General features: G+C 41.2%; 1 protein-coding gene across 1 annotated transcript in view; it reads right to left on the bottom strand.

Annotated features, from left to right (window-relative positions):
- Positions 1-10,553: 10,553 nt before the first annotated feature.
- Positions 10,554-14,428, bottom strand: part of LOC118369190 (mucin-2-like) — a 60,081-nt gene continuing 56,206 nt past the window's right edge. Inside the window, exons 5-6 of the mRNA XM_052495688.1 lie at positions 11,177-12,176; positions 10,554-10,613 (exon numbers count right to left, since the gene is read on the bottom strand). Of these exons, the coding sequence (XP_052351648.1) occupies positions 10,554-10,613; positions 11,177-12,176 (1,060 nt within the window). The remainder of the gene's footprint in view (positions 10,614-11,176; positions 12,177-14,428) is intronic.

The following is a 14,428-nucleotide window of genomic DNA, read 5'->3' as shown; positions in this document are numbered from 1 at the left end:
CTCTCTCTCCCCCAACAAGATTTAGATGCAAGTGGCTGTTCCACTGGTTGTCATAAGGTGTAGTACAGTATATACTGTACATATGAGATGAGTAATGTAGGGTATGTAAACATTATATAAAGTGGCATAGTTTAAAGTGACTAGTGATACATTTATTACATCCTATGTTTATTTATAAAGTTGCGAGAGATTTGAGTCAGTATGTTGGCAGCAGCCACTCAATTTTAGTGATGGCTGTTTAACAGTCTGATGGCTTTGAGATAGAAGCTGTTTTTCAGTCTCTCAGTCCCAGCATTGATGCACCTGTACTGACCTCGCCTTCTGGATGATAACGGGGTGAACAGGCAGTGGCTCGGGTGGTTGTTGTCCTTGATGATCTTTTTGGCCTTCCTGTGACATTGGGTGGTGTAGGTGTCATGGAGGGCAGGTAGTTTGCCCCTCGGTGATGAGTTGTGCAGACCTCACTACCCTCTGGAGAGCCTTATGGTTGTGGGTGGAGCAGTTGCCGTACCAGCCGGTGATACAGCTCGACAGGATGCTCTCGATTGTGCATCTGTAAAAGTTTGTGAGTGTTTTTGGTGACAAGTCAAATTTATTCAGCCTCCTGAGGTTGAAGAGGCGCTGCTGCGCCTTCTTCACCACGCTGTCTGTGTGGGTGGACCATTTCAGTTTGTCCGTGATGTGTATGCCGAGGAACTTAAAACTTTCCACCTTCTCCACTACTGTCCAATCTATGTGGATAGGGGGCTGCTCCCTCTGCTGTTTCCTGAAGTCCACGATCATCTCCTTTGTTTTGTTGACGTCTCGTCGTTGTTGGTAATCAAGCCTACCACTGTTGTGTCGTCTGCAAACTTGATGATTGAGTTGGAGGTGTGCATGGCCACGCAGTCGTGGGTGAACAGGGAGTACAGGAGATGGCTGAGAACGCACCCATGTGGGGCCCCAGTGTTGAGGATCAGCGGGGTGATCCTGTTTCCTATCCTCACCACCTGGGGGCGGCCCGTCAGAAAGTCCAGGACCCAGCTGCACAGGGCGGTGTCGAGAACCAGGGTCTCGAGCTTAATGATGAGTTTGGAGGGTACTATTGTGTTAAATGCTGAGCTGTAGTCAATGAACAACATTCTTACTTAGGTATTCCTCTTGTCCAGATGGGTTAGGGCAGTGTGCGTTGTGATTGCTATTTCGTCTTCTGTGGACCTATTGGGGCGGTAGGCAAATTGGAGTGGGTCTAGGGTGTCGGGTAGGGTGGAGGTGATATGATCCTAGACTAGTCTCTCAAAGCACTTCATGATGACGGAAGTGAGTGCTATTGGGAGATAGTTGTTTAGTTCAGTTACCTTAGCTTTCTTGGGATCAGGAACAATGGTGGCCCTCTTGAATGTGGGAACAGCAGACTGAGATAGTGATTGATAGAATATGTTCGTAAACACACCAGCCAGCTGGTCTGCACATGCTCTGAGGACGTGGCTAGGGATGCCGTCTGGGCGGGCAGATGGGCCGGCAGATTTGTAATATTGGTCATATTTTTGTAATTGTTGCATTTATATTTTTGCTCCGTGCAGATTGCTGCAAGTGTGGTTAAAGGGAGTTTCCACCATGTCCTCACACCGGTCCATTCCTTTTACATTTACATCATTTAGCAGACACTTATCCAGAGTGACTTACAGGAGCAATTAGGGTTTAGGGCACATCAGCATATTTTTTTCACCTTGTCAGCTCGGGGTTTTGCACCAGCAGCCTTTTGGTTGTTGGCTCAATGCTCTTAACTGCTCGGCTACCTGACGCCCCATGATGGGGATTGTAGAAGTGCAGACTTCAGGAGCATGGTAGAACATTAGAATGTAGCCAATGACTTAAACCCTGACAAAGGTTTAATTCGTAATTTGTACAGGTGTATTTGTATTATGCTGTATGGCCAGAAAATAACTTTGGGAGAAGGGTAGAGAATTGAATAGAAAATAAGGGATTTGTTTTTTACTTTAAAACCGGCATTAGCGCCTTGACATTGGATTATTCCAACTATTTCACACTGTAGTTGGATTTGAATTTGTCTGTTTGACTTTTATAAATGTATGATTTCACATTCCAGAGCACAGGGGGAAGTTTTGCCTGCCTGTTGCTCAGTGGAGGCTGGTGGAGGGCTATAGGAGGACAGGGTCATTGTAATGGTTAGAATGGGATAAAAGGAATGGTATAAAACACAACAAACAGATGTAAACCGCGTTTGACTCCATTCCATTTAATCAATTCCAGCTATTACAACGAGCCCATCCTCCTATAGCTCCTCCCACCAGCCCCCACTGCTGTAGCTCTCCAGACACATTGTTTTCACAAGCTGTCACGTGAGCCTTTTACGTGTACTTCTGTGTGCAGCAGGGGTGTCAAATTCATTCCATGGAGCGCCTAGTGTCTGCAGGTTCAAGTTTTTTTCAGTTAAAACGTAGACAACCAGGAGCATGGTTTCTCTCTCTCGGAGGACCTGAGCCCTAGGACCATGCCCCAGGACTATCTGACATGATGACTCCTTGCTGTCCCCAGTCCACCTGACCGTGCTGCTGCTCCAGTTTCAACTGTTCTGCCTTATTATTATACGACCATGCTGGTCATTTATGAACATTTGAACATCTTGGCCATGTTCTGTTATAATCTCCACCCGGCACACCCAGAAGAGGACTGGCCACCCCATATAGCCTGGTTCCTCTCTAGGTTTCTTCCTAGGTTTTGGCCTTTCTAGGGAGTTTTTCCTAGCCACCGTGCTTCTACACCTGCATTGCTTGCTGTTTGGGGTTTTAGACTGGGTTTCTGTACAGCACTTTGAGATATCAGCTGATGTACGAATGGCTATATAAATACATTTGATTTGATTTGATTTTGATTTGACAACCAGGTGTGGGAAGTCCTTTACTAATTTACTGAGTACAAGGGAGGAGCGAAAACCCACAGATACTCGGTCCTCTATTGAATGAGTTTGACACGAGCTGTACAGGCATAGTTGAATTCTTGTAAATCCATTTCATCGTTTCAATATTGATCCACTATTGCCACTTTCTCAGCTGACACTGATACGTGTGTTTATCTAACACAAAGTAAATAGATGCTCTTGTGTGTGACACTCTGGCTCAGACGAGTAGAGATCATATTTACAGGAAGACAGGCAAGCTAAGGTAAGCTCATGCACATTCAAAAGAGAAGTCCTGTATTTCATGAACAATACATTTTCACACAAACCAATTTTTTTAAATATAACATAGTTGTTTAATTTAGTATTCATATTTACTTGCCACAAATCAACTCTTTATTTATAATTAAAAATATTGTACTGTACATAAAATATTTGACATTTGAGTTATTTACCAATGACACCATATTGTATTATAGATAAATACAAAGATGGGGAATACCCAGTGTCCTTGAAAAGAAAGGATTCACTATCCTGAGGAAGGTAGAGAATGGTGTCATAGCTACTGACAAAGATGGTGACCAGTTAGTCATTAAAGAGGTCAAACTGAATGAGGTGAGTGGGCACCATTGTCTTAGTTTTTTTTCTTAAACGTTATTTGTAAACATAAACTGTAGTTTTATTGATAGGTAGAGAAAAGTGATGAGACGGGAGGTAGAGGGGTTTACAGTAAACATGAAGTGGTTGGGGTTTGAACCCTCCCGGAGTCAAAGTGTAGTCCACGGGCAGCAGCACTACCACTAGAACAGCACTTGTCTTTGATTTTACATTCCACTTTTATAGCAATCCTTTTCTAATAAGGTGTGTTATCTATATGATTATAGATCCTTTATAAGGAGTTTGTCGCTGGACTGCTTTCCCTGTGTTGATTCATACCTGGTGGTTTCCGTTTTACTTCTTTAATTGATTTATTATTACTTACTTTATTGTTTATAATTAAATACAGTTTGGTTTAGATTGGATTCAAAGGGAGATACCGCTAGGTCTAATTTAGACTCCTTTATAATGGAAAGTGTTGGATTGAGTACTGTGATTGTTGCTTTATTAACAGACATCAGACTCATGTGCTCGAGACATATTCTCTGAGGTTGAAATACTCCTGCAGATAAATCACTGCCATATTTTAAGGACTCTTTCCAAGGTAACATATTTTTGTGTTTATTTTTCAGTTAAGAGAGAACACGTTCCCAGATAAAGATTACAAATCCATTGAGAATGAGTTCTAGTCCAGGACTAAACTTCATCTGTGTCTGGGGCACCACCCCAATATGTTTGTTGCCACAGTATCAACATGAAAATTATAAACAGAGGAGCTAGCATGCTATAACAATATATCCCAAAATACTATATTCACACAAACTATGCATTTTTACAGATAAAACAGATAAGTTACTACGAAGTGATGGACCATAGTGAGGGTGGAAATCTCACACAAAAGATCAAAGATGGGAACCCATTTTCAGAAGAACAGGTTTCTGAACTAATAACATATTGGTTGTTTTCCAGGCTGACTACATTTTTTATGTTGCTTGAATAAATGAAAGGTTGCATGTCAAGCCATCGACAGTGCAGTCGTGCATCAGATTTCTTCATAATATCTTTCTGGCAGGCGTGTGAGATCAGCTCCCTCTGCAACTGGATTCTAGACTTCCTGACAGGCCGCCCCCAGGTGGTAAGGGTAGGTAACAACACATCCGCCACGCTGATCCTCAACACGGGGGTCCCTCAGGGGTGCGTGCTCCGTCCCCTCCTGTACTCCCTGTTCACTCATGACTGCACGGCCAGGCACAACTCCAACACCATCATTAAGTTTGCTGATGTCACAACAGTGGCCTGATCACCGACAATGATGAGAGCATATAGGGAGGTCAGAGACCTGACCATGTGGTGCAAGGGCAACACATAAAGCACTGAAAAACAGCTTCCATCTCAAGGCCATCAGACCCGTTAAACAGCCATCACTAGCCAGCTACCACCTGGTTACTTAACCCTGAACCTTAGAGGCTGCTGCCCTATATACATAGACATGGAATCACTGCCACTTTAATAATGGATCACTAGTCACTTTAATAATGTTTACATACTGCTTTACTAATCTCATATGTATATAATGTATTCTATTCTACTGTATTTAGTCAGTGCCACTCGGACATTGCTCGTCCTAATATTTATATATTTCTTAATTACATTATTTTACTTTTAGATTTGTGTATTGTGAATTGTAAGATACTACTGCACTGTTGGAGCTAGTAACACGTGCATTTTGCTACACTCACAATAAGATCTGTTAAATCCTCAACACAGGGGGTGGCAGGAGGCCTACTGGTTAGAGTGTTGGGCCAGTAACCTAAAGGTTGCAAGATTGAATCCCTGAGCAGACAAGGCAAAAATCTGTCATCCTGAACAAGGATGTTAACCCACTGTTCCTAGGCTGTCATTGTAAGTAACTGACTTGCCTGGTTAAATACAAAAATAATGTGTATATGACCAATACATTTCATTTTCTAAAAATCAAGTATTATCTTTCTACAATTGTGTGTCCTCCTCATTCCCACCCCTGGCTATGCTATTCTACAAAATCATGAAGCATATTTTCAATGTTACTTACATCTCTATTCATAAAATTATTGACAGAAAAGCTCCTTTTTACACCTCTTCACTTAGAAAGTAGGAGCAGTAGTAGTTGTTGTAGTAGAAGTTTTTGTAACTGAAGTTGTTGTATTAGGAGGTGTAGTTGTTTTATTAGGAGCTGTAGTTGTTTTATTAGGAGCTGTAGTTGTTGTATTCGGGGCTGTAGTTGTTGTAGTAGGAGTTGTAGTTGTTGTTCTAGGAGCTGTTGTTGTTCTAGGAGCTGTAGTTGTTGTAGTAGGAGCTGTAGTTGTTGTATTAGGAGCATTAGTTGTTGTAGTAGGAGCTGTATTTATTGTAGTAGGAGCAGTAGTTGTTGTTGTAGTAGGAGCTGTAGGTGTTTTAGTAGGATATTTAGTTGTTGTAGTCAGAGCAGTAGTTGTTTTAGTAGGAGCAGTAGTTGTTGTAGTAGGAGCCATTGTTGTTGTAGTTGGAGCTGTAGTTGTTGTATCAGGAGCTGTAGTTGTTGTAGTAGGAGCAGTAGTTGTTGTATTAGTAGCAGTAGTTGTTGTATTAGTAGAAGTACCTGTTGTCGCATAAGTTTTTGTTTTGGGAGCTGTAGTTGTTGTATTAGGAGCTGTAGTTGTTGTTGTATTAGGAGCAGTAGTTGTTGTTTTAGGAGCTGTAGTTGTTGTTTTAGGAGCTGTAGTTGTTGTTGTATTCGGAGCAGTAGTTGTTGTTTTAAGAGGTGTAGTTGTTGTATTAGGAGCTGTAGTTGTTGTATTCGGAGCTGTAGTTGTTGTTGTATTAGGAGCTGTAGTTGTTGTTGTATTATGAGCTGTGGTTGTTTTATTAGGAGCTGTAGTTGTTCTAGTAGGAGCTGTAGTTGTTTTAGTAGGAGCAGTAGTGGTTGTAGTAGGAGCTGTAGTTGTTTTAGTCAGAGCAGTAGTTGTTGTCGTAGGAGCTGAAGTTGTTGTCGTAGGAGCTGTAGTTGTTGTATTAGGAGCTGTAGTTGTTGTAGTAGGAGTTGTAATTGTTGTAGTAGGAGCAGTAGTTGTTTTAGTAGGAGCTGTAGGTGTTTTAGTAGGAGCTGTTATTGTTGTATTAGGAGCTGTAATTGTTGTATTAGGAGCAGTAGTTGTTGTTGTATTAGGAGCTGTAGTTGTTTTAGTAGAAGCAGTAGTTGTTGTTGCAGAATCTTTTGTTTTAGGAGCAGTAGTTGTTGTAGTAGGAGCTGAAGTTATTGTATTTGGAGCTGTAGTTGTTGTTGTATTAGGAGCTGTAGTTGTTTTATTAGGAGCTGTAGTTGTTGTATTATGAGCTGTAGTTGTTGTCGTAGGAGCAGTAGTTGTTGTTTTAGGAGCTGTAGTTGTTGTTGTATTAGGAGATGTAGTAGTTATTTTAAGAGGTGTAGTTGTTTTATTCGGAGCAGTAGTTGTTGTATTCGGAGCTGTAGTTGTTGTATTCTGTAGTTGTTGTATTCGGTAGTTGTTGTTTTAGGAGCTGTAGTTGTTGTTTTAGGAGCTGTAGTTGTTGTTGTATTAGGAGATGTAGTAGTTCTTTTAAGAGGTGTAGTTGTTTTATTGTAGTTGTTGTATTAGGAGCTGTAGTTGTTGTCGTAGGAGCAGTAGTTGTTGTTTTAGGAGCTGTAGTTGTTGTTGTATTAGGAGATGTAGTAGTTCTTTTAAGAGGTGTAGTTGTTTTATTCGGAGCAGTAGTTGTTGTATTCGGAGCTGTAGTTGTTGTATTAGGAGATGTAGTTGTTGTTGTATTCGGAGCTGTAGTTGTTTTATTAGGAGCTGTAGTTGTTTTAGTTAGGAGCTGTTTTAGGTTGTTTTAGTAGGAGCTGTTGTTGTAGTAGGAGCAGTAGTTGTTTTAGTAGGAGCAGTAGTTGTTGTTAGGAGTTGTGTTGTTGTAGTAGGAGCTGTAGTTCTTGTATTAGGAGCAGTAGTTGTTGTTGTTTAGTAGCTGTAGTTGTTTTAGCAGAGCAGTAGTTGCATAATCTTTTGTTTTAGGAGCAGTAGTTGTTGTATTAGGAGCTGTAGTTGTTGTTTTAAGAGCTTTTGTTGTTTTAGGAGCTGTAGTTGTTGTATTAGGAGCTGTAGTTGTTGTATTAGGAGCTGTAGTTGTTGTTTTAGGAGCTGTAGTTGTTGTTTTAGGAGCTGTAGTTGTTGTTGTATTAGGAGCATGTAGTAGTTGTTTTAAGAGGTGTAGTTGTTTTATTCGGAGCAGTAGTTGTTGTATTCGGAGCTGTAGTTGTTGTATTAGGAGCTGTAGTTGTTAGTTGTTTTATAGGAGCTGTAGTTGTTTTATTAGGAGCTGTAGTTGTTGTAGTAGGAGCTGTAGTTGTTTTAGTAGGAGCAGTAGTTGTTGTAGTAGGAGCTGTAGTTGTTTTAGTTGTTGAGCAGTTGTTGTAGTAGGAGTTGTAGTTGTTGTAGTAGGAGCTGAGTTCTTGTATTAGGAGCTGTAGTTGTTGTTGTATTAAGAGCTGTAGTTGTTTTAGTAGGAGTTGTAATTGTTGTAGTAGCAGTATCTTGTTTTTAGGAGCTGTAGTGTTGTAGTAGGAGCTGTAGTTACTGTATTTGGAGCTGTAGTTGTATTAGTGAGCAGTAGTTGTTGTTGTATTAGGAGCTGTAGTTGTTTTAGTAGAGCAGTTGTTGTTGTTGCAGCAGTACCTGTTTTTTGTTTTAGGAGCTGTAGTTGTTGTAGTAGGAGCTGAAGTTTGTTGTATTTGGAGCTGTAGTTGTTTTAGTTGTATTAGGAGCTGTAGTTGTTTTATTAGGAGCTGTTGTTGTTGTATTAGGAGCTGTAGTTGTTGTATTAGGAGCAGTAGTTGTTGTTTTGGGAGGTTAGGAGATGTAGCTAGTTGCTTTATTAGAGCTGTAGTTGTTTTATTAGGAGCTGTAGTTGTTGTATTAGGAGCTGTAGTTGTTGTAGTTGTTGTTTTAGGAGTAGTTGTTGTATTAGGAGCTGTAGTTGTTGTTTTAGGAGCTGTAGTAGTTGTTTTTAGGAGCTGTAGTTGTTGTTGTATTAGGAGAGTAGTTGTTGTTTTAAGAGGTGTAGTTGTTTTATTCGGAGCAGTAGTTGTTGTATTAGGAGCTGTAGTTGTTGTCGTAGGAGCTGTAGTTGTTGTTTTAGGAGCTGTAGTTGTTGTTGTATTAGGAGATGTAGTAGTTCTTTTAAGAGGTGTAGTTGTTTTATTCGGAGCAGTAGTTGTTGTATTCGGAGCTGTAGTTGTTGTATTCGGAGCTGTAGTTGTTGTATTCGGAGATGTAGTTGTTGTTGTATTCAGAGCTGTAGTTGTTTTATTAGGAGCTGTAGTTGTTTTATTATCGAGCTGGAGTTGTTTTATTAGGAGCTGTATTTGTTGTCGTAGGAGCAGTAGTTGTTTTAGTCGGAGCAGTAGTTGTTGTCGTAGGAGTTGTAGTTGTTGTAGTAGGAGCAGTAGTTCTTGTATTAGGAGCAGTAGTTGTTGTTGTATTAGGAGCTGTAGTTGTTTTAGCAGAGGCAGTACTTGTTGTAGCATAATCTTTTGTTTTAGGAGCAGTAGTTGTTGTATTAGGAGCTGTAGTTGTTGTTTTAGGAGCTGTAGTTGTTGTTTTAGGAGCTGTAGTTGTTGTATTAGGAGCTGTAGTTGTTGTATTAGGAGCTGTAGTTGTTGTTTTAGGAGCTGTAGTTGTTGTTTTAGGAGCTGTAGTTGTTGTTGTATTAGGAGATGTAGTAGTTCTTTTAAGAGGTGTAGTTGTTTTATTCGGAGCAGTAGTTGTTGTATTCGGAGCTGTAGTTGTTGTATTCGGAGATGTAGTTGTTGTTGTATTCGGAGCTGTAGTTGTTTTATTAGGAGCTGTAGTTGTTTTATTAGGAGCTGTAGTTGTTTTATTAGGAGCTGTAGTTGTTGTTGTAGGAGCAGTAGTTGTTTTAGTCGGAGCAGTAGTTGTTGTCGTAGGAGCTGTAGTTGTTGTAGTAGGAGCTGTAGTTGTTGTAGTAGGAGTTGTAGTTGTTGTAGTAGGAGCAGTAGTTCTTGTATTAGGAGCAGTAGTTGTTGTTGTATTAAGAGCTGTAGTTGTTTTAGCAGAAGCAGTACTTGTTGTAGCAGAATCTTTTGTTTTAGGAGCAGTAGTTGTTGTATTAGGAGCTGTAGTTACTGTATTTGGAGCTGTAGCTGTTGTAGTGGGAGCCGTAGTTGTTGTATTAGGAGCAGTGGTTGTTGTATTGGGAGCTGTAGTTGTTTTAGTTGGAGCAGTTGTTGTTGTATTAGTAGCAGTACCTGTTGTCGCAGAAGTTTTTGTATTTGGAGCTGTAGTTATTGCATTAGGAGCTGTAGTTTTAGTTGGAGCAGTAGTTGTTGTATTAGTAGCAGTACCTGTTGTCGCAGAAGTTTTTGTTTTAGGAACTGTAGCTGTTGTATTAGGAGCTGTAGTTGTTGTATTAGGAGCAGTAGTTGTTGTTTTAGGAGGTGTAGTTGTTGTATTAGGAGCTGTAGTTGCTTTATTAGGAGCTGTAGTTGTTTTATTAGGAGCTGTAGTTGTTGTAGTAGCAGCTGTAGTTGTTGTAGTAGGAGTAGTAGTTGTTGTAGTAAGAGTAGTAGTTGTTGTTTTAGGATTTGTAGTTGTTGTATTAGGAGCAGTAGTTGTTGTTTTAGGAGCTGTAGTAGTTGTTGTTTTAGGAGCTGTAGTTGTTGTTGTATTAGGAGCAGTAGTTGTTGTTTTAAGAGGTGTAGTTGTTTTATTCGGAGCAGTAGTTGTTGTATTAGGAGCTGTAGTTGTTGTCGTAGGAGCAGTAGTTGTTGTTTTAGGAGCTGTAGTTGTTGTTGTATTAGGAGATGTAGTAGTTATTTTAAGAGGTGTAGTTGTTTTATTCGGAGCAGTAGTTGTTGTATTCGGAGCTGTAGTTGTTGTATTCGGAGCTGTAGTTGTTGTATTCGGAGATGTAGTTGTTGTTGTATTCGGAGCTGTAGTTGTTTTATTAGCGAGCTGGAGTTGTTTTATTAGGAGCTGTATTTGTTGTCGTAGGAGCAGTAGTTGTTTTAGTCGGAGCAGTAGTTGTTGTCGTAGGAGTTGTAGTTGTTGTAGTAGGAGCAGTAGTTCTTGTATTAGGAGCAGTAGTTGTTGTTGTATTAGGAGCTGTAGTTGTTTTAGCAGAGGCAGTACTTGTTGTAGCATAATCTTTTGTTTTAGGAGCAGTAGTTGTTGTATTAGGAGCTGTAGTTGTTGTTTTAGGAGCTGTAGTTGTTGTTTTAGGAGCTGTAGTTGTTGTATTAGGAGCTGTAGTTGTTGTATTAGGAGCTGTAGTTGTTGTTTTAGGAGCTGTAGTTGTTGTTTTAGGAGCTGTAGTTGTTGTTGTATTAGGAGATGTAGTAGTTCTTTTAAGAGGTGTAGTTGTTTTATTCGGAGCAGTAGTTGTTGTATTCGGAGCTGTAGTTGTTGTATTCGGAGATGTAGTTGTTGTTGTATTCGGAGCTGTAGTTGTTTTATTAGGAGCTGTAGTTGTTTTATTAGGAGCTGTAGTTGTTTTATTAGGAGCTGTAGTTGTTGTTGTAGGAGCAGTAGTTGTTTTAGTCGGAGCAGTAGTTGTTGTCGTAGGAGCTGTAGTTGTTGTAGTAGGAGCTGTAGTTGTTGTAGTAGGAGTTGTAGTTGTTGTAGTAGGAACAGTAGTTCTTGTATTAGGAGCAGTAGTTGTTGTTGTATTAAGAGCTGTAGTTGTTTTAGCAGAAGCAGTACTTGTTGTAGCAGAATCTTTTGTTTTAGGAGCAGTAGTTGTTGTATTAGGAGCTGTAGTTACTGTATTTGGAGCTGTAGCTGTTGTAGTGGGAGCCGTAGTTGTTGTATTAGGAGCAGTGGTTGTTGTATTGGGAGCTGTAGTTGTTTTAGTTGGAGCAGTTGTTGTTGTATTAGTAGCAGTACCTGTTGTCGCAGAAGTTTTTGTATTTGGAGCTGTAGTTATTGCATTAGGAGCTGTAGTTTTAGTTGGAGCAGTAGTTGTTGTATTAGTAGCAGTACCTGTTGTCGCAGAAGTTTTTGTTTTAGGAACTGTAGCTGTTGTATTAGGAGCTGTAGTTGTTGTATTAGGAGCAGTAGTTGTTGTTTTAGGAGGTGTAGTTGTTGTATTAGGAGCTGTAGTTGCTTTATTAGGAGCTGTAGTTGTTTTATTAGCAGCTGTAGTTGTTGTAGTAGGAGTAGTAGTTGTTGTAGTAAGAGTAGTAGTTGTTGTTTTAGGATTTGTAGTTGTTGTATTAGGAGCAGTAGTTGTTGTTTTAGGAGCTGTAGTAGTTGTTGTTTTAGGAGCTGTAGTTGTTGTTGTATTAGGAGCAGTAGTTGTTGTTTTAAGAGGTGTAGTTGTTTTATTAGGAACTGTAGTTGTTGTATTAGGAGCTGTAGTTGTTGTTTTAGGAGCTGTAGTTGTTGTTGTATTAGGAGCAGTAGTTGTTGTAGTAGGAGCAGTACTTGTTGTAGCAGAAGTTTTTGTTTTAGGAACTGTAGTTGTTTTATTGGGAGCTGTAGTTGTTGTAGTAGGAGCTGTAGTTGTTGTAGTAGGAGCTGTAGTTGTTGTAGTAGGAGCACTTGTGGTGGTGACAACTGAGGACAGTCTGTTAACTGTCACGCTAGGCACTGCAATCCAAAATACACTGGAGGTCTGCATAAATGTTGACCTTGAAGAGGAAGACAGACAAATGTGCCAATATTAGACTACACACAAAATTCCTGAAATGTTCTCAAAATACCCATTATTTTTTTAAATTCCATAGTTGTTGGATTCGCAGTGCTCATTCAAGCCTGATTTTGCAGATTACCCATTATCCACTAACCTAAGAGGTTTGGAAAATGTTATGGAACTTTTCATCCCAGAGCAAACATTTAGAGGCATCCCCTGGGGTAAAACTTGTTGAATCAATGTTCTTTCCACATCATTTCAAGATTTATGTGATGACATAGAATAAATGTGTAAATCTGATTGCATTTGTAAAAAGTAATCAACGAAAGGAATTGTCTTTTTTTCACCCAACTTTTTTGGGTGACCAATCGGATTCCACGCTTCAAGTTTGCTTCGATCACGTGGACTGGGATATATTCCGGATCGCCTCAGACAACAACATTCATGTACGCTGATTCAGTGAGCGAGTTTATTAGCAAGTGCATCTGTGATGTTGTACACACGGTGACTTTTAAAACCTTCCCCAACCTGAAACCGTGGATTAATGGCAGCATTCGGGCAAGCGCGAACCACTGCTTTCAATCATGGCAAGGCTACCGGAAACATGACCGAATACAAACAGTGTAGCTATTCCCTCCCCAAGGCAATCAAACAAGTTAAGCGTCAGTTTAAAGACAAAGTAGTCACACTTTAACAGCTCGGACACAAGACGTATGTGACAGGGTCTACAGTCAATCACGGATTACAAAAAGAAAACAAGCCCCGTCGCGGACACCGATGTCTTTCTCCCAGGCAAATTAAACAACTTCTTTGCTCACTTTGAGGACAATACAGTGCCACTGACACAGCCTGCTACCAAAACCTGTGGGCTCTCCTTCACCGCGGCCAACGTCAGTAAAACATTTAAACGTGTTAACCCTCGCAAGGTTGCAGTCCCAGACGGCACCCCTAGCCGCGTCCTCGGAGCATGCACAAAACAGCTGGCTGGTGTGTATTCACAGACATATTCAATCAATCCCTATCCCAGTCTGCTGTTCCCACATGCTTCAAGAGGGCCACCATTGTTCCTGTTCCCAAGAAAGCTAAGGGAACTGAGCTAAACAACTATCGCCCTGTAGCACTCACTTCCGTCATCATGAAGTGCTTTGAGAGACTAGTCAAGGATCATATCCCCTCCACCCTACCTGATACCCTAGACCCTCTCCAATTTGCTTACCGCCCCAATAGGTCAACACACGACGCAATCGCAATCACACTGCACACTGCACACTGCCCTATCCCATCTGGACAAGAGGAATACCTATGTAAGAAAGCTGTTCATCGATTACAAAGCAGCATTTAACACCATAGTACCCTCCAAACTCATCATTAAGATCAAGATCAAGACCCTGGGTCTCGACCCCACCCTGTGCCACTGGGTCCTGAACTTTGACGGACCGCCCCCAGGTAGTGAAGGTAGGAAACAACATCTCCACCCCGCTGATCCTGGGTGTGTTCCCAGCCCTCTCCTGTACTCCCTGTTCACCCATGACGGACGCCTCCAACTCAATCATCAACTTTGCAGACGACACTACAGTGGTAGGCTTGATTGCCAACAACGACGAGACGGCCTACAGGAGGAGGTGAGGGCACTTGGAGTGTGGTGTCAGAAAAATAACCTCACACTAAACGTCAAAAAACGAAGGAGATGATCGTGGACTTTAGGAAACAGCAGAGGGAGCCCCCCCTATCCACATCGATGGGACAGTAGTGGAGAAGGTGGAAAGTTTTAAGTTCCTCGGCGTACACCTCAGGAAGCTGAAGAAATTTGCCTTGTCGCCGAATTTGGCTTGTCACTTGAATCCTGTCGGGCTGTATCACCGCCTGGTACGGCAACTGCTCCGCCCAAAACCGCAAGGCTCTCCAGAGAGTAGTGAGATCTGCACAACGCATCACTGGGGGCAAATTACCTGCCCTCCGGGACACCAACACCACCCGATGTCACAGGAAGGCAAAAAGATCATCAAGGACAACAACCACCCGAGCCACTGGCTGTTCACCCCGCTATCATCAAGAAGGCGAGGTCACCACAGGTGCATCAAAGCTGGGACTGAGAGACTGAAAAACAGCTTCTATCTCAAGACCATCTGACTGTTAAACAACCATGACTAACATTGAGTGGCTGCTTACTGACTCAATCTCTAGCCACATGAATAATAAAACACTTGATTTAAATAAATGTATCACTAGTCACTTTAAGCAATGGCACTT

This window comes from Oncorhynchus keta, chromosome 35, assembly GCF_023373465.1.
Source record: "Oncorhynchus keta strain PuntledgeMale-10-30-2019 chromosome 35, Oket_V2, whole genome shotgun sequence".
Taxonomy (NCBI): Eukaryota; Metazoa; Chordata; class Actinopteri; order Salmoniformes; family Salmonidae; genus Oncorhynchus; species Oncorhynchus keta.
This window is presented reverse-complemented; position numbering and strand designations above follow the sequence as displayed.